This window comes from Schistocerca americana, chromosome 3, assembly GCF_021461395.2.
Source record: "Schistocerca americana isolate TAMUIC-IGC-003095 chromosome 3, iqSchAmer2.1, whole genome shotgun sequence".
Classification (NCBI taxonomy): domain Eukaryota; kingdom Metazoa; phylum Arthropoda; class Insecta; order Orthoptera; family Acrididae; genus Schistocerca; species Schistocerca americana.
This window is the reverse complement of record NC_060121.1, coordinates 507,896,659-507,916,855: the sequence shown is the minus strand read 5'-3', so window position 1 is coordinate 507,916,855 and position 20,197 is coordinate 507,896,659. Positions and strand designations below refer to the sequence as shown.

General features: G+C 42.0%; 1 protein-coding gene across 2 annotated transcripts in view; it reads right to left on the bottom strand.

Moving 5' to 3' along the window:
- LOC124605594 (cyclin-dependent kinase 14) overlaps window positions 1-20,197 on the bottom strand; it is a 719,551-nt gene that overhangs the window by 17,737 nt on the left and 681,617 nt on the right. For both annotated transcript variants that reach the window (XM_047137382.1, XM_047137383.1), the window contains exons 5-8: window positions 11,631-11,722; window positions 11,233-11,407; window positions 10,562-10,748; window positions 7,202-7,416 (exon numbers count right to left, since the gene is read on the bottom strand). In XM_047137382.1, the coding sequence (XP_046993338.1) occupies window positions 7,202-7,416; window positions 10,562-10,748; window positions 11,233-11,407; window positions 11,631-11,722 (669 nt within the window). The remainder of the gene's footprint in view (window positions 1-7,201; window positions 7,417-10,561; window positions 10,749-11,232; window positions 11,408-11,630; window positions 11,723-20,197) is intronic.

Below are 20,197 nucleotides of genomic sequence, written 5' to 3'. Positions count from 1 at the left end.
ACCTAGCCTACCTGTATGCTTCTATGTAACTGGTTACTGTGCTTCCACAGAAAAGATCTCTGTCCCAGTTTACCAACTTTCCCAACCGTTGCCTGTAGCATAAGGCCCTGTAGCAAGAAAACCATGAACTTTCTTCATTGACTCAACACAATCAGCATAGTTCCTAGCCCATTACCAACCACCTCCCTGACTGTCACCACTGACATCACCAAACTGAACTTCAGCATCTTCAACACTCAGAGCCATGTTGCATCAACCATTATCCTTACAAAATACTACCAATATGAAACCCACTACCTCATTCCATATTCAGATGATCAACTATGTCCTTCATGACAGCTACTTTCTTGGAAATACATTCTAATAAAACCATGGCATAGTCACGGCAGTCACATGGTGTCCTATTAAGCCAATTTTTTGATAGGCCATCTAGATGGATGATTCTTAACTGTCTAAGAATCTAGAGCATTATTATGAAAAAGAAAGTTGCCACTCACCATATAGCGGAGATGCCGAGTCGCAGATAGGCATAACAAAAAGACTGTCAGAAATAAGCTTTCAGGCAGCAGGGCTTTTGCCAGAAACACACACACACACACACACACACACACACACACACACACACACACCGAAGTGTACATTTGTAAATGCAACTCGCACACGACTGCAGTCTCTGGGATCTGAAGCCACACTGCAAGCAGCAGCACCAGTGCATGATGAGAGTGGTGTCTGGGTGGGAGTAAGGAGGAGGCTGGGGCAGGGAGGAGGGAGGGTAGCAGGGTAGGGGTGGGGGACAGTGAGGTGCTGCTGGGGATGCGCAGGGATGAGGTGGTGAGAGAGCTGGTGGGGGGGGGGGGGGGAGGTGGGTAGCGAAAAAGGAGAGAGATAAAAAGATTGGGTGTGATGATGGAATGAGGACTGTGTAGTGCTGGAATGGGAACAGGGAAGGGGCTGGATGGATGAAGCCGATGAAAAATGAAGGTTGGGGCCAGGAGGGTTTCTGGAATGTAGGATGTATTGCAGGAAATGATCCCACCTGCGCAATTCAGAAAAGCTGGTATTGGTGGGAAGGATCCACATGGCACAGGCTGTGAAGTTGTCTGTCGTGTATTTTTTTATGAAGGCATTGCTGGCCAAAAGCTTATTAGTGGCAGTCTTTTTGTTATGCCCATCTGAAACTCGGTGTCTGCACTACATGGTGAGTGGCAACTTTCCTTTTCATAATACTGTTATGTTCCATCCTGTAATCTCAATCATTACCAGGGGTCATCATATATCTCTTGTGGTTGTTGAGGGCAATTCTCTGCTCAGTGGTATAGGGACGAGATTCTGCAACCAATAATGGGACTGTATTGGCAACATTTTGTGATAATTCTGTCTTGATGGATGATAATTCATGTAATTATCATGCTGTTCTCCAAAACATGTTCCTTCAGCATGCTAGGATCACTAGAATGGAGTTGCTTCCTTTGCCATGGACATCAAACTGTGTGAGAAGCTGAAATGAGTTGTTTTTGGATGTTGGCAACAACCATGTACTTTGTGTCTCTTATGCAGTATCACCATTTAAGAGCGAGACAATTTAGATCTCATTGATGGTGCACCACAACCAAATTAAGCCTGCATCTCAGCAATGAGACATTCCATCACATACTGATACCATTCTGGAGTACTGTGAAAAAGACGATTTTACCACTAGACTATTTTTATTGTATTTCTGTATCTTGTGATTTGGACACAGTGAAAATGAATATTACACATGCCTCAGAGACAATTTTTGTTTTCTGTGCCATGAATTTTAAAATAAAGGGGTGATGCCAAACTTTTGCTGATGTGTGTACATTGTGATTTCCACTACCTTTAACAATGCTCTGAATTGAATAAGTTCCTTCCCATATTCATTTGCACCACTTCTGATGTGATACTCACAGGTCACCAAATCTATATAATGAACATGGTCCACAATAATTTTTTTCTCTGAAACTGAGAATGCGGAGACTTGAAACTTCTTGGTAGACTAAAACCATGTGCCACATCAGTACACAAACCCAGGAACCTTTGCCTTTTGCAGGCAATGCTCTTACTGCCTGAGCATCAAGACAATCCATGACCACCCTTGGGTTATTTGGGGGGGAAGAGACCCAACAGCTAGGTCATCAGTCTCATTGGATTAGGGAAGGATGGGGAAGGAAATCAGCCATGCCCTTTCAAAGGAACCATCCCGGCATTTGCCTGGAGCGATTTAGGGAAATCGCGGAACACCTAAATCAGGATGGTCAGACGCGGGATCGAACCGTCATTCTCTCGAATGTGAGTCTAGTGTGGTAACCACTGCGCCACCTCACTCGGTGACCCACCCTCAAAGCTTTATTTCCACCAGTATATCTTTCCTACTTCCCAGATTCCACAGTTCTCTGGAATAGTTTGTGGGAACAGTCCTCCTGAAAGAAAGAGTATAGCAGTTAAATGGCCTAGACACAGCCTAGGGGATTGTTTATAGAATGAATTTTCACTCTGTAGTAGTGTGTCCACTTTGAGAACATATCATAGGTCATGCCTGGATACTCCGTTAGTATAGCATTTGACTGCAAAAGCGAAAGGTTCCAGTATTGTGTTTAGGTCTGGCACACAGTTTTAATCCGACAGGATGGTTCATCCTAGTACATCTTTATGTCATGCATACTCCCAGCCCCTTACCATTCGGGTCATGCACTATCTGACCAAAAATTTTGAGATGGATTTTATTCCTGGCATATAAGCGATGGACATCAGAGCAGTAAATACAGTGGCAGTGTGAACTAACAACAGATGTTGTTGTTAGTTGTAAGTAGGCAGTGTTAAGTAGTGGCTGTGTAACCATAGTGTGTCAATGTTGTTGTTGCTTCTGTTATTTTTTTGTATGGGGCACTGATCAGTGCCCTTAATTAAACTGCCTGGGCAAGCTATCCATTCAGAGCACACTGACCTCCACTTCCCATCACTTTAAGGTTGAAGCCACGTTACACTGGTGTCGATATCAGCGAGGCTGGTGGGGAGATCTCCAGCCGAAGTGTGTGTGTGTATATATATATATATATATATATATATATATATATACACACACACAACCAAAACATACTGAATTGAAAATGGCACACTACAAACTTCACAAAGTAGTGGATCCTCGTGTCGGAGGAGGAAACTGTGCATTAGTGGGTAATGTCCTATGCCCAGTTTGGTGTGGTTCACTTTAATTCCAGTACACCTGCATGGTCGATTTACGTGATGGCAGTTTGTTGTCCATCAGTTCCAACCATTTGGTTTTCAAATGATGCATGGCTCTTCTTTGAACAAGAAGACAAAAGTGCCAGTGGACAGCACATCAATGCACAACAACATCCCTACATGCTGCTTTGTCAGCTGCACCATTTCCCTGTATCCCGATACACCAAGGTACCCAGCAAAAGACCATCTCCTTGCCTCTGTGTTGTATCAACTGTGAAGTGTCATTTATGATCTCAATCAACTGGTCTACTGGATACATTTGGTGGACAGTGTGGAACTAGTCAGAACAGATGAGAAACTTCATACTTAACTTCACACTTAACTTCATACTGCGATGCCTCTGAATCCACTCCAGTGCCATTCTAATGTCTGTATCAGAATTTGTAAAGTATTCCACAAGGCATAGTATGAAAACCCTACAGCAGAAAACAGCTTCCCTTGCTGGATGCCATCCATATACAAAATGATAAAACTGCGGCACATACTTTAAGGAAACAGGTTTGTAAAAACATGATGCGGAACAAGAGTTTTCTTGTACTGTATGAATCAAACTCACTTTTGCCCTCTGAAGATGCTATGCAGGAAATTTGTTCTTTCCCTGGCTGCATATTTGGAGCAATGAGCCAGTCAGTAGCACAAATCCCAAATGGCTTGGTCACATGGGGTTAATTCCTGAACAGCCACTCAAAGTTGGGATGAACTGCCACTCTAAATGTCAATGAGACAATTCTAAGATTTTAAGGGCCTGTTGAGCTAGGAAAAGGCACTCCTCAATATGAAACAGCGGTTGTGCAGGTTCTGCACACAGACTTTGAACTGTGCTGGTCTGATAGGCTCCAGTTGATATCCAAATCCTCTCATGGTGGAAAGTATCTAACACCTTGAGTGAAGTAGTGTGTGCTGAGCAATGAACTATCTGAGAAATGTCCTAGGTGAGATTCTGTCAGCTCCCCAAGCCTTTCTGCTGAGGCATTTCAAAATATTCATTAAGTTTATGCTCTTTGTCCACAGGTCTTTCAGGTCCAGGAGCCAAGTTAATTTGGTGTCAAATAGTAAGACAGCAATTGCACATTGTTCTTAATATTTAAAATATTGTTCACCATTGTGAGCTTTAATTGGTTAAAACTTCAATGAGCACAGTTAAAACTGAAAAGGAGTCTTGTGTAGTGATAAACTAAAATCAGTTTTACTTGGCCAAGCTTCAAGCCTCCCGATGGTCAATCGTAGTTGGCTCATTGTATCTTAAGATTAGAGCAAGAGGAGAAGATTGCGAAGTCATCCACAAATGAAGATCATTTAAATGGGCTCTTGACTGCAGAAGAGATGCCACTGATAGCAGTTGTAAACAATGTGACACTGAGTACACTGCCTTGGAAGACACCCACTCTCCTGAATAAAGCAGCCACACAGTTCATCACCAACTTGATAAATAACTCTCAAGGAAGGATTGGATAAGAAGAGGCAGGTATACAGGTAGTTCCCATTCATGAAGTTTGTGCTGGATGCTGTACCTACAAGTGGTATCTTTTGCTTTCTGAAGATCAAGAAACATATTGGCCAAATGGTTTCCGCATAATAAAGACTCCTGTATCACCTCTCCAGTAGAATTATTTTGTCAAGGGCATAATGATAGCACTTGAAACCACACTGGGAATGGTAGAGGTGACCTCAGGATTCGAGGAGCCAGACACGGCGGCAGTTGACCATGCCCTTAAAAGTCCTACTCATGAAACTGGTAAGAGGTACACTCTAGTACGGCACGATCCTTGCTTGATTATTAATAATACCTCTTTCTGAAAGGCTGGGAGTACTGTCCATCAAACCACATCTGATTGAAACAAAACAGAAGCTTGCCTTTGGCTTCAGAGCACAGAAGACTGAGCATAGCATAATGAATCTGATCCAGCCCTGTATACGGTCTGGCTGCAGACAGAGCAGAATTCAGCTCTCACATGGGGAATGAAAGATTGCAGACCACATCATTACACGAGATGATGTGGAGCATCCTCCTCTCCAGTCCTGTAGAAAATCTGCACCTCAACTGTTTGAATGAGGCATTGACAGTACAAAAGTGTTCAATTAAAGCCCAAGTCATGTCATCTTGTGTCAACAAGGCCAGAAGAGGAGGTTTCTCATCTTTGACTGAACACCACCTTGCTTATGTCCAAACTCTATCAGTTAAAGTGGACCGATTAACGAAAGTTGTGAATTCCTTCCAGGAGTTTCTCTTCTGTTCTTTTATCACTCACTTTGCTTGCACTCTCAAAGAGCCGAAGACATGAATATTTTCTTAGTTGCAGGTGTCTAAATTTCCGCAAAGTGTGTGCCTGGCTCAGATTGTCAAGTGACATTCTTTGTCCCATCAGGAAACAGGCCATCATCTGAGGTGGTTGCTAGATGGGGGAATTGGAATCAGCAGCAGCATGGTTGGCCACAGAGATAATATGGTCCACCATCTCCTGGGTTCATTCCATTCATTCAAAGATGGCCTGCTGACTGTACTGCAACAAATTTGCCTTTTGAAGCATCCACTTTGCAGTCTGCTGTCGACTGCCGTCTGAATCAGCAGGTGGGTTCACACGAGACAGTGGTCACTGGAATGCAAATTTGTGGCCACTTCCCACTGAAATGAGTCACCAATAGTTGGGGAGAAAAAATGAAGGTAAGTGGTTGAAAAAGATCCTGTAGCTGTAGAGAAGTGTGTCATCTGACTAGATTTCAAAAGGCAGATACACACTAAATGGACAAGGCTCTCAATAATTTGACTCCTGGGCATGTGGTAACTGAGCCCCACAGCATATTGTGAGCATTGAAGCCCTCAATAATGAGGTACGGGCAGGGGAGTTTCCAAAAGAGGTCTGTCGGTGCCTCAGATCCTAGAAGCTTAGCTACTTGGTGTGACTTGGCAGTTTCAACAAGAGTTATTCTGTTATGGAGTTATTAAATACTTTAAGGACCCACAAATATCCAAGAATGCTTAAGGACCCACCAATATCCAAGAATGCTTAAGGACCCACCAATATCCAAGAATGCTTTAAAATATAGAAAGGGGAGACCTTCCCTAATGTTCCCTCTGTTCTCTCAATAACAATGAAAATGTTACAGCAGACTCGTGCCCTGTTTCTGTAATTCTGAGACTACTACTTGGGTGGACTGACCTTTCAAGCTCTCTTTGTTGGGTAGGTGTCAATACTACCTGATGGTACACACATCCTGTCAGGAGCAGATCTGAGTTGAGATATCTCCATTGGAATCCCACAAGCCGCTATGCCCCAGACGTTGCCCGCTAGAGGCTGTGTTACTTTTCTGTTGAAAATCGTCATGGGAGACGAGACTTAGCATTGTCAATATGAACCTACCACAAAATTACGAAGTGCAGAAATTCACATGAAGGGTCAATGCTTTGTTGATGTAACCAACATTCAAACCAAAGTGATAAGCGAGTTCTTTAACATCCCAATGGAGGACTTTTCTGAGTTTCTCATGGTTGTACGAATTTTTTATTACTCCAGTTTCACAACTTTTTGAGCTTATGGGGTATCCCACAAGGGCATGCTAGATGTAAGACCTGCCTCCATACACTTACCTAGCACATCCTATTCTAGTTGTGTGACAGGCATGTAATATCCATCACAGGCAGTGCCTTGTGTGGAAGTGGGCATGTCATACAATCATTGTTGTACCCTTGCACAGCCCTTTACATAGGTATCATCACTCAGATGAATGGTGGCAATCAAACTGCAATGAAGAGTTTTACTGAATACCCAATGGCAGGAAATGGCACTGAGCATAACTTTTTTTACTTCAGTGGCTGCTTCACTACTCATTTGATCTGTATCTTTATCTTTACTGTGGTATACTTATAGGATACAGTTCTTGAAGAACATCATTTGTAGGAAAAAATATATTTACCATAAAAAGAAGATTAGACACTGACCTTGAAAATTTTATCCAGCTGGTCATACGTATCCCGAACTCCCGGGAACGTAGGTACACCTGTGATCATTTCAACAAATATACATCCAACACCCCACATATCTAATGAGGTGGAATACTCTGTACTGCCAAGCAACACATCTGGTGGGCGATACCACAGAGTGACTACTTCATGGGAGTAGGTGTGTGAGGGCACTGATTTTGCACGGGCAAGGCCTGTAACAGAAATGTTTATTATGCATATGAATATATTTGATAAAAACTAACACGGTAAAAAACTGGAAATTATACAATGGACCATAAGAGATTCTGGTATGGGAAGTGGAGGCTACTGGTAGTTATCACTGACTGACTTCTTCCTTTGTCTGAAGGTGTTTCTGTAGCTACTTTGGAACAACTAAAGATTGTTATTCACACCCACAGCCACAAAAAAAAGCAAGTGTAAAACATTAGTATTAGATCTCTAAACTTTATATTTCAAATTGCCACACATTTTTTTGCAAATTTCTGTCCTGATTTTGTACTGAAATTAAATTTTGTTACTATTGGTGACATTTAGTTTTGTACCTACAGTCGCACTCAAAGAGATCAAGCACTAAAATAACCACACTTGCCAATTGCTCGTGATGTGTGGTCACCCCGTATGGGGAATGGGAGAGTGGGTGCCACTGCCCGTAGGACAAGGACTATCCAGAAAATAACATGGATTTTCACATAACATGAGAAATAGCGGAAGGAATGGGACAGCTGTTGCATCGACTCGTTCACTATGTCAGTGTTCTTAGAGTGCAATAGTGAGAAAGACCCATTTCTTCTCATTTACCTACAATAACCATCAAAAATAAACACTGTACCTGAAAAACTCTAACCCTGAAATTCACTCCATGTAATGCAACTTTAAGTGGAGGGGAAAAAAAAAAAAAAATAAATAAATAAATAAAATCTCAAATCTTTTGGCTTTCATCACAGAATTTGGGCTGTATGTGGTTCAAAGGTAACAAGTGAAGGGGCTGTGCATCAATGATTGCGTTTAAGAGTGAAACGCAAATTTCATGATGAAAACAGATGCGGCCGTCTGTGTGTTGTCAGCGAGACGCGGCCGTCTGTGTGTTGTCAGCGAGACGCGGCCGTCTGTGTGTTGTCAGCGAGACGCGGCCGTCTGTGTGTTGTCAGCGAGACGCGGCCGTCTGTGTGTTGTCAGCGAGACGCGGCCGTCTGTGTGTTGTCAGCGAGACGCGGCCGTCTGTGTGTTGTCAGCGAGACGCGGCCGTCTGTGTGTTGTCAGCGAGACGCGGCCGTCTGTGTGTTGTCAGCGAGACGCGGCCGTCTGTGTGTTGTCAGCGAGACGCGGCCGTCTGTGTGTTGTCAGCGAGACGCGGCCGTCTGTGTGTTGTCAGCGAGACGCGGCCGTCTGTGTGTTGTCAGCGAGACGCGGCCGTCTGTGTGTTGTCAGCGAGACGCGGCCGTCTGTGTGTTGTCAGCGAGACGCGGCCGTCTGTGTGTTGTCAGCGAGACGCGGCCGTCTGTGTGTTGTCAGCGAGACGCGGCCGTCTGTGTGTTGTCAGCGAGACGCGGCCGTCTGTGTGTTGTCAGCGAGACGCGGCCGTCTGTGTGTTGTCAGCGAGACGCGGCCGTCTGTGTGTTGTCAGCGAGACGCGGCCGTCTGTGTGTTGTCAGCGAGACGCGGCCGTCTGTGTGTTGTCAGCGAGACGCGGCCGTCTGTGTGTTGTCAGCGAGACGCGGCCGTCTGTGTGTTGTCAGCGAGACGCGGCCGTCTGTGTGTTGTCAGCGAGACGCGGCCGTCTGTGTGTTGTCAGCGAGACGCGGCCGTCTGTGTGTTGTCAGCGAGACGCGGCCGTCTGTGTGTTGTCAGCGAGACGCGGCCGTCTGTGTGTGTTGTCAGCGAGACGCGGCCATCTGTGTGTGTTGTCAGTGAGACGTGGCCATCTGTGTGTGTTGTCAGTGAGACGTGGCCGTCTGTGTGTGTTGTCAGTGACAAACATGACGAAAAATTTTGTGAGAACCAGCATTTAATGAGATCTCAATGTGACAACTTTCTGCTGATTTCTGCGCTTATGTTCTCCAGATGATCATGACTAAACAGTTACGGTAACATAAGGTCTGTGCTCAGTGGGTCCCACAATTTCTGAGAAAAACTAAATCCATTCTTTATCTGATTCTCTCTTATTTATTTATTTAGTTATTTACAATACAGAAATAGGAGGTTCACCAAATAGAATTGTTACTGGCAAAGAATTTCTGATATTAAACAGTGCAGTCAGTGATGACAAAAGACCCTGCCTCACCCAACAAGAAAGCATATGAAGTTGTCACCATGCAATGTAACAACTATAATTTTTTTAATTTTTTTTATGGTACAGGAATACGATGCAGGGGACAGAATATAAAGATAATGTTTGCGTAATTCATTTCAAACTCTTGTACCCAATTATAATTTCAGTTTCAAAGCATTCTTACACACAACAAATTAGTATCGTCCTGCCATCCATATCATAATTACCAACTACATAAATACAGTTTCATAGGAATGATACCTTAAACTATTTTTCTTTGGATGTATTAAAAGCAATGAAATAACTGAAATTATTAAACAATGGAAAGTCACAGGATGGGATAGACCCATGGCTGTTCTACTTGCGACTGTAACCCAGTCAATCACAAAACATTTTTGGTTACAATAACGTAGTCACTGACAAATAATTTTGGTCCTTGCTAGTTCTAATGTGTATCATCAGTTATTCCTGTACTGACATTTAGGTAACAACAATATTAGAAGGACAAATTGCTACTTACTACATAGAAGTGCCACAGTTCCAGACTGGCACAATTAAAAGACTGCCGAGTCTTCATACTTAGTTACATTCATTTTACTAGCATGTTCTAAACATTAAAACTGATATTTCCTGTTTTATAATCATAAGATGCACATTGCTGACATGGTTTCTTGTAATTGAAAGTTGCCAGAAAGGGCAATATATCATGTTGCATTTTGAAGACAGGAGTGAACAGGGAATTAGGCAGGCATGGGGACACTAATTTTATACAACAAATTTAATTTAGTTACAGTTTCCCAACAGCTTATTACTACATCTGCAATTTCTGCAGAAAATGGAGAACTGGAAGAGTTTAATGCGGAATATAAATTTCAGAAGTTCACAAGTGTTGCTATCACCTTTTATGGTATTTCCACGTTTTGCTTCTGACTTTATTTCAGTGTTTTGATCAGAAAAGTTCAACTTCTTAGAACTTCTAATGCAGTTTTCTTGGATTCTTTACTAGTTTTATAATGATAGAATACTTAAATATTACATTAGAAATAAGACAGTAAACATTTTCATACCAAAGTCGGCTAATTTGAGCTCTCCTATCTCACTGATGAGTAGATTTTGAGGTTTGACATCACGGTGCAGGACACGACGGCGATGGCAGTAAGCCAGGCCACGAAGTAGTTGAAAAAGGAACAGTCGCACATTACGTGGTTCCAGCCCACCACTATGCTTCTCCATGTACTGAGAGAGGTCAGTGTGCTGTGACAGAAAACAGCCATTTAATTTGCAAATTTCAGGAATATTAGTAGAATGAACAACAACTAAAATGATTTTTGTGCATTTAGAAACTACACTGTTACTTTTGTTGCAAAAACTCAATTACATTATCGTACCAACACAAACACAATACAGTTAAATATGATTCTGAAGATGGTAGTTGAAGGTGTATAATCCAGGCGAAACCACAGCCATTCCATTACTGAATATAAATAGTACAATAACAATAACTCAAGGATGGAAACCATTAACAAACCACAGGAAAGGCAACCATTCGTGACTAAGTAGCCTGTGTATGAAAATATACACATCAATCGAATATAGGTAGTCACCTTTCCTCGCTTATTTATTATAAAGATAGAGGAATACTTGAGAACAACCAGAGTTCGTGTTTCCCTTCACCAGTATTTGTCTTAGCAAAGTGCCACTCTGAGGATGGAAAAATAAAAACAATTATGCCACTTACCACATATTCAAAAACAAATGTAAGTGTCTCCCGCGTGTGCACAATATCGTGCAATGTTACTATATTGCAGTGCTTCAACTCCTTAAGCAGAGATGCCTCTCGTATGGCTGTGAAAGGGGCACCTTCCTGCTCTTGTAATCTGATCTCCTTTAAGGCCACAACTTGGTTCGTCAGGCTGAAAAATGAAAAAACACAAAGAAATCTTTATGAACAACAGTAATGACCAAATTGATGTTGGGGTTTATACATAGTTACATAACAGCATCATAGTGACAAAATATGAGTTTATTAGTACTTAGAATTAAGTGTTAATATACCGTGGAAAAAGAATAAAATTGTAAAGTAGTAAGAAATTATACAGTGACAAAGTATATCAAAAAGATATTCTCACAACTTACTTGCTGTAACCTTTGAAGACAGTCGCATATGATCCCTCTCCCAGCTGTTCCAGTTTAATATACGCCTCTGACTTGCCAAAAGGCGAATCACCCTGCAATGGACAATCACTGATTTGAGTATAGAGTGAAGATTACATCACATATTTGCTACATTAAATGTAAGAGCAGAATAAAACACAGTAAAAACCGATGCATTTAAACTCCTGCGTATGCATGGTAAATGTAAACTAGGTACTCTGAGGTCATGTTGTCAGCTACTGAATCTGCTTGCAATCACACTGAAAGGGGACCAATGCAAATGAACTACTGCTGCCAATACTCTGAGCAATATTGCAACCAAGTGTTCCCTGCTGGCATCTGAAACATTCAACGGCGCAAGGAGGCATATTGCAGAAATATCGTGAACCTATTTTCACATTACATTTCGAGAGGATATGACCACATACGTCCCTGGAATTCAAAGACTGACTTTTTGCCAGTGCATGCTCAGAAAGCTCAAGGTGCCACAACGACCCATACTGAAGTCTCACCTCAGTCCTCAAAGCCAAAAAGCTAGGCAACAGCACTGGCTGTAATTGTGTGCTGCACATTGTATTACCAAACTACAAATACCAAATAGGACAAAGAGGGGATTGAGAATGTATATACAAGTGAAAATGGGAACACATTGTCACAGGCTGGTTGTACTCACAAGAATGCATCACAGAAATGCTGAGAAACTAACTGGCAGACACTTGAATATATACTGCATGTGTCTCACAAAAACCTACTTACAAACATTCACTCATCAGTATGACTTGAGGAAATTTAGGAATCACTCCAGTAAAGATGGCAAAGAAAAATTATACTAATTACAGCTCCATAAGAAAATGGAATGGAAATAAAACTATAATATGATGTACAATGGCAGATATCTTTCACCTACAGAAGTATATGCGGAACAGTCGAGCATGTGCGGAGGTAGCCTCAGGCTAGTTTTAACTAACCTTGTGTTTAGATATGAGTCTGCTGGAATGTGGCAGATCTGTAGCTTCTTCAGATACTAGATCTGGTTCACTCAACAAGCTATAATTGGGCCTTATGGTTAAAGTGTAGATCGAACCGGTGCAACTTAACTTCAGTCTCATGTTCAGGTATTTAACTCACTCTCTTGTGGTGGCACACAACTTTCAGATACTCTATTCTAATTTTGGTGGTGGAACAGATTTCCATCACAGAGAGAGAGAGAAAACATACACTGACATTTTCCGTTAATGTTCTGGTTTAAATTCCGAACCTATCTGCAGTGTCTCATTGAGTGGGGGCATGTAACGCCGTTAATGGTGATTCATCCGCTGAATAGGGACGTTAAGCTCGACGACCAGCACAGTGCTAATCCATAGCAGTACGCTGTGCTTTTATACATATGTGAATAAAGAAGCTGCACAGACCTCTGTAAGATTTAAAAGTGATGAAAAATATTAGAAATGTGTTTTGAAAGTTTGGAAAAGTAAAATTGTGTGCTTCACAAACACCAGGGAAGTAATGCCCTACGACTACAGCACCCATGTATCGTTACCGTAGGGATCGTGGAAACGAAATCAGACTCATTATAGCACGCACAGAGGCATTTAAACAGTCATTCGTCCCGTGCTACATATGCACTTGGAACGAGAAGAAATTCTAACATTTAGTAACATGCCAAGCACCCTCTGCCATGCATTTCACATTGGTTTGCAACATGTGGATGAAGATGTAGATAAACGCGATGCTATGCAATTGGAATGGCGACTGAAAATTTGTGGCAGAAGTCTTCTTCGGTAGCCTAATTGCGAAAAGCACAAGACCAGGTTCGAGTACGGGTCCTGATACACAGTTGTCTCCCATCATTAGGCTACGTGACGGAATCAGGTTTCATTTGGTCCATCCACTGCTGCAACCACGCCACAGTACGCGCGCTCATCATCCACACAAAACTGAAGCTTCGTAGAAGTTCGCACTAAGATCACGGCAGTCAACTTCCAGTAAGACTTACCATCGGTTTGCAGCACAGTTCTTGAACATATTCTCACTTCGGATACAGTAAACTTCCTTGACACGAAAGAGCTTCTGTCCACAAATCAGCACGGTTTTATAAACATTTACATCTACATGGTTACTCTGCAATTCACATTTAAGTCCCTGGCAGAGGGACTACTTCTCTACCATTCCACTCTCGAATTGCGCGTGGGGAAAAAGGAACACCTAAATCTTTCCGTTCGAGCTGATTTATTTTATTATGATGATCATTTCTCCTTGCGTAGGTGGGTGTCAACAAGCATTCGGAAGAGAAAGTTGATGATTGAAATTTCGTAAATAGATTTCGCCGCAGAGAAAACCGTACCTCCCCAACTCGCGTATCATATCAGTGACACTCTCATCCCTATTGCACGATAGCACGAAACGAGCTGCCCTTCTTTGCACTTTTTCGATGTCCTCCGTCAATCCTACCTGGTAAGGATCCCATATCACGCAGCAATATTCCAGCAGCGGTTGGACAAGCGTAATGTAGGCTCTCTAGTGGGTTTGTCGCATCTTCCAAGTGTCCTGCCAACAAACCGCAGTCTCTGTTTCGTCTTCCCCACAATATTATCTATGTGGTCTTTCCAATTTAAGTTGCTCGTAATTATAATTCCTAGGCATTTAGTCGAATTGACAGCCCTCAGATTTGTGCGATTTATCGTATACCCTAAATTTATCGGCTTTCTTTTAGTACCCATGTAAATGACCTCGCACTTTTCTTTGTTTAGCGCTAATTGTCACATTTCGCACCATACAGAAATTCTCTCTAGATCATTTTGTAATTGGAATTGATCGTATGATGATTTTACTAGACAGTAAATTACAGCGTCATCTGCAAAAAATCTAAGGGGGCTGCTCAGATTATCACCTGTATCATTTATATAAATCAGGAACAGCAGAGGGCCTATGGCACTACCTTGCAGAACGCCAGATATCACTTCTGTTCTACTCGATGAATTACCGTCTATCACTACAAACTGTGACCTCTCTGAGAGGAAATCACGAATCCAGTCACACAACTAAGACGATACGCCATATGCACACAATTTGATTAATAGTCGCTTGTGAGGAATGGTATCAAAAGCCTTCTAGAAATCTAGGAATATGGAATCGATCGGAGATCCCTTGTCGACAGCACTCATTACTATGGGAATAAAGAGCTAGCTGTGTTGCACAGGAACGGTATTTTCTGAATGCGTGTTGGTTATGCATCAATAAGTCATTTTCTTCAAGGTGATTCATAATGTTCGGGTACAGTATATGCTCCAAAATCCTACGGAAAATTGAAGTCAGTGATATAGGTCTGTAATTCAATGGGTTACTCCTATTTCCTTTCTTGAATATTGGTGTGACCCGTGTAACTTTCCAGTCTTTAGGTATAGACCTTTCGTCGAGTGAGTGGTTGTATATGATTGCTAAGAAAGGCGCTATTGTATCTGCATACTCTGAAAGGAACCTGATTGGTATACCATCTGGACCGGAAGACTGTCTTTCTTAAGCGATTTGAGTCGTTTCGCAACACCTAAGATATCTACTTTTATGTTACTCAAGCTAACAGCCGTTCTGGTTTCGAATTCTGGAATATGTACTTCTTCTTCTTCTTCTTCTTTCTTGAAGGAATTACGGAAAGCTGTATTTAGTAACTCCGCTTTAGTGACACCATCATCGGTAACATTTCTAGCGCTATCGCGCAGTGACGATATTGACTGTTTTTTGCCACTGGTGTAATTTACATACGACCAGAATCTCTCTGGGTTTTCTACCATATTTTGAGACAATATTTCATTGTGTAAACTATTAAAAGCATCTCGCATTGACGTCCGCACTAAATTTCGAGCTTCCGTGAAACTTAGCCAGTCTTGGGGATTTTGCGTTCTTCTGAATTTGGCATGCTTTTTTCGTTGCTTCTGCAACAGTGTTCTGACGTGTTTTGTGTACCATGGTGAATCAGTCCCGTCTCTCATTAAATTATGCGGTATGAATCTATCTATTGCTGTCGATACCGTATCTTTCAATTTGAGCCGCATCTGGTCTACACTTACGTAATTGGCAAGGAATGGAGAGACACTTTTAGGAATGTATCAAGCGAATTTTTATCTGCTGTTATTAATAGATATATTTTGCGTTTTGGTTGATATGGTTTTGAGCCCCGCTACAATGACCTTGTGTTCACTAATCCCTGTATCCGTCATGACACTATTAGATCAGGATTATTTGTGGCTAAAAGGTCAAGTGTGTTTTCGCAACCATTTAAAATTCGTGTGGGCTCATGAACTAATTATTCAAAGTGAGAAAACATTTAGTACAATTTCGGAAGTGGTTTTCTGTCTACCACCGGCTTTGAACATGTATTTTCGCCAACAAAAGTCTCCACCAATTATAACTGTATAAGTTGGATACTTGAATGAGATTTTCACTCTGCAGCGGAGTGTGCGCTGATATGAAACTTCCTGGCAGATTAAAACTGTGTGTCCGACCGAGACTCGAACTCGGGACCTTTGCCTTTCGCGGGCAAGTGCTCTACCATCTGAACTACCGAAGCACGACTCACGCCCGGTACTGACAGCTTTACTTCTGCCAGTATCTCGTCTCCTACCTTCCAAACTTTACAGAAGCTCTCCTGCTCAGAAATTTCTTCCTCAAATTAAGGCCTATATTTTATACCAGCCTGATTTTTTATACCAGTAGACTTCTCCTGGCAAGGGATGTCCTCCTTGCTTGTGCTAGTATGCTGCTTAACATCGTCTACTTTGGGATCAATTTTGATGTTAAATTTCTCGGTATTCTAATTTCTGCTACTTTTCCTTGCTTTTGTCTTTTGAGATTTCCTCGCAATTCATATTCTGTACTCATTAGACTGTTCATTCCATTTAACAGACCCTGTAGTTCTTCAGTTTCACTCAGGACAGCAATGTCACAATCGAATCTTATCACTGATATCCTGTTACCCGGGATTTTAATCCCGCTCTTGAACCTTTCTTTTATTTCCGCCACTGCTTCTTCGATGAAAGACTGTATCATTGTCTTACCCCTTTATAATCCGAGCACTTCGCTCTTTGTCTTCCAATCATTGCTCCCTCTTGTTTCTTGTACTTGCTGAATATCAGTTATCTTTCTCTATAGGTTAGTCCTATTTTTCTAAGATTTCGAACATCTTGCCCCCTTTTACAATATCGACCGCTTTTTTCAGGTCGGCAAATCTATCAACGTGTCTTGATATTTCTTCAATCTTGCTCCCATTATCAAGCGCAATGCCAGGACTGCCTCTCTGGTGCGCTTTTTTAAGTCAATTAAAACATGTAAAAGGGATTCATGTCAGTATGTCTACCCATTGTTCGGTTACAGTTATGAACTTTGATTCCGTTTGAGACTGCAGTAATCAGCTAAAACGCCCATTATGAACTACTTTTACTGAAGACAGGGCCTCGTCATCAATGGTACTTTTTATGCTTTTATTATTTATGATGTATCATTTAATGTGTTGTGCAAAAGTAGTAACAACTGTGCTGGTACGTAAGTGTGAGAAAGAGCGTTTTGTTTAGACTTTAGACATTCTCATCGATTATAGAGGTGTGATGTTCTGAGCTACGATGCTAAATCCTATGTTTATTTGACGGACGTTTCGCTGAAGTGGAGAAATGTAGAGTCCGATCATACAACTAATTATCTCGGCCGTACTAGTATCACTACCATCGTTAATTAGAACACAATTACGACGGGAGTAAATGACTTTGCACTCAACTGAAGTTAAAACTGACACGTTGTGACGAACTGTTACCTATTCGTCACGGATATTACGAAGCGCATACGAACATAAAGAATGCCCGAAACCAAATTTTAATAATTGGCAACGAATGCTGTACAATCGCAATGAAGTCATGAGATGTTCAATTGCCTCTTTCATTAGAACATGTTACGCGTTTCGGGATTACACTCATCTTCAGACATCACAAACTTCAACCCCTTCCTAACCAAGCAGGCGTACAGCCTTGACAACTCAAAGAATGTGTCGAATAACATATGACTGCGACATAAGCAGTCTTGAAGCAGAGCGTATACTCTGTTTCAAGGCTGCTTGTGTCGCATTCATATCGACACATTCTTTGAGTTGTCAAGGCTGTACGCCTGGTTGGTAAGGAAGGAGTTGAAGTTTGTGATGTCTGAAGATGAGTGTAATCCCGAAACGCGTAAAATGTTCTAATGAAAGAGCCAATTGAACATCTCATGATTTTATTGCGATTGTACAGCATTGGTCGCCAATTACTAACATAAAAATGATCGCAGGCGCCTCAGACGGGATTTAATGTCCTGTATATCACCAAATTTTACCCAGTGTCGAGTTGGGCCGTTTGGTTGCATCACTCCCAAGTGGTGATCTTTCTAGCTCTGCTGCGTGATGCAAAAAAAAAAAAAAAAAAAAAAAAAAGATCTTAACTGAAATTCACGATTATTCTTTGATTCATTAGTGTGTCAGCCGTATGTCGCTGGAAAAATGTACTGACACGTGGGAAGTATGGAATTGAACGCAGCAGAAAGGATAAACAAAGATCACGAACTGTCTCCCAGACCGACAGTAGAACAAAAGCGAAACTTCCACAACGGGTGCCAGTCTGCACTGTTCTGAAAAATGCCTCGTGGATCAGTGTGAGGTGACAAGTTTATTGCTTCTGTTCAGGCAAGAATGACATGCCAGCCTCCTCCCTTTCATGTCGTCGGTGCAGAGGACGACAGGGTCACCATTCGCGTGTGCTGGGATGCCGCTGTTAACAGCCCCGCGCCAGTAAAACTTTACTGCAGCCGTTTCTGTCTTCCTTATTTATACGCGGTCACCCTTGCCGGCTTATAGCCGGCTGCAGCGAAGGCGAGGACACCATTCTGCTGGCGTATCAATAGGAAACCGGAGTATATGTCTACGAAAGCTATCTCGCGGCCATCTCTGGACCCACTGTCCTCAGTACTTTTTTCGCTCAGGGCTATTCGCACCGAGCGCTCGCTGGCAGAAGCGGGTCGCGTGAATAATGCACCTAGCCGCTGACATGGCAGCGTAGCGACATAACACGCCGCCGTAGGTACTATATTTCTGATACAGCACCAAAAAACGGGACGTGACTTGGGTTATGATGAGACGAAAAAAGGGAGGCGGTACGTACAGACGACGAACGTACTTCAATGCTGCGGGAGCAAACGAGATCACGAGTGTTGTACAAATTCAAGCGAAAATGAAAACTGCTCTGATTCAGGCATGGGAACCTTTCCTAATTATGGAGACAAATTATTATTCTGCCTCCTAGTCCTGAGCGAACTAATTTACTGAACAGAATTAAAGTAAGTAGCTACTAAAAACTATTCTTTACAATGTTCTGGCGTAACCTTTACATCATTTCGTAATACAAATAATTGGAGTGAAAAATGCTGCTGTGCTTTAATTACGACATCGTAAATCTGACAATATTGCTTACATATATGCAGCGTAGAATATGTCGAGCTGGTTATACTTTCGCACATATGCGCTTTTGAGTGACAGGTGTTTTTCCCGACAAGGTGCGCACACATGTGGGGTACGTCTCTCTCCCAGCATGCAAAATTTATAAAACTCCTACAAAACAATATTGTTATGTTTATATTTCAGTCATGTTCAGGAGAATTAAAAGACTAATTTACAACTAACTATTAATTAGTCAAGTGGTGAACTACAACGTTTCAACATGTTTCAATATCCCGCTGGTCATTGGAAGTAAGGTACAGAATAAGACCTGGTATTCTCTGTATATTAGCTGAACATAAATTACGAGTAGCTATGAGACCGTATTTTATACCATCATGAATCCCTCACTCAGCTGAAAGGGGTTAGGATCAGATCGAATGAAATGGAAAGCCGAATCTGGCGCCCTGTGGCTCAGTGGGGTGGGATAGGATGTGCCTCAACAGCACTCATGCCTTAACTTCAATAGAACTTATGCTAAGTAACAGTCTTTCCAGTAACTTACAATGTAGAGGGCACGCCGTCGAGATACCAAATTCCTCAGTGTTTGTATGTGCAGGTAAATGAAAGACGCACTAGAGAAGCCAACTTCAAATCTTCCTGCAGCTATTCTAATTTACATTTCCCTCGATTTTCCCCAAAACAGTTAGGGCGAATACCTACGTGACACAGTAGTAATGATAGTGCTGCTCATTGCCACATGGTTTACGTTACATCACTGTTTTATTTCTAGACGTTGGCTCATCAGATCAGAGATTGTTTTACCGCTTTCCGCAATAGACATGTCCATTTTTCAGTGACCACCAAAAAATTAAAAACGCAGACAAGGGAGAGTAGGACTCGCACTGCGAGGGTTCAGTGAAAACTTAATTACATATTTAAGGTAGTTGATCTAAAGCTTTTGATGAGCTAGTTTGCGAGTATCCAAATACGTGGCGTGAATGGCCGCATCTTTTAATTGCAGTGACTTAGAAGATTAATTTTTTTACTTAGCCAAGGGATTTGACTCAGGTATAGGACCCTAAAAACGAAGTTCCAGCAAGTT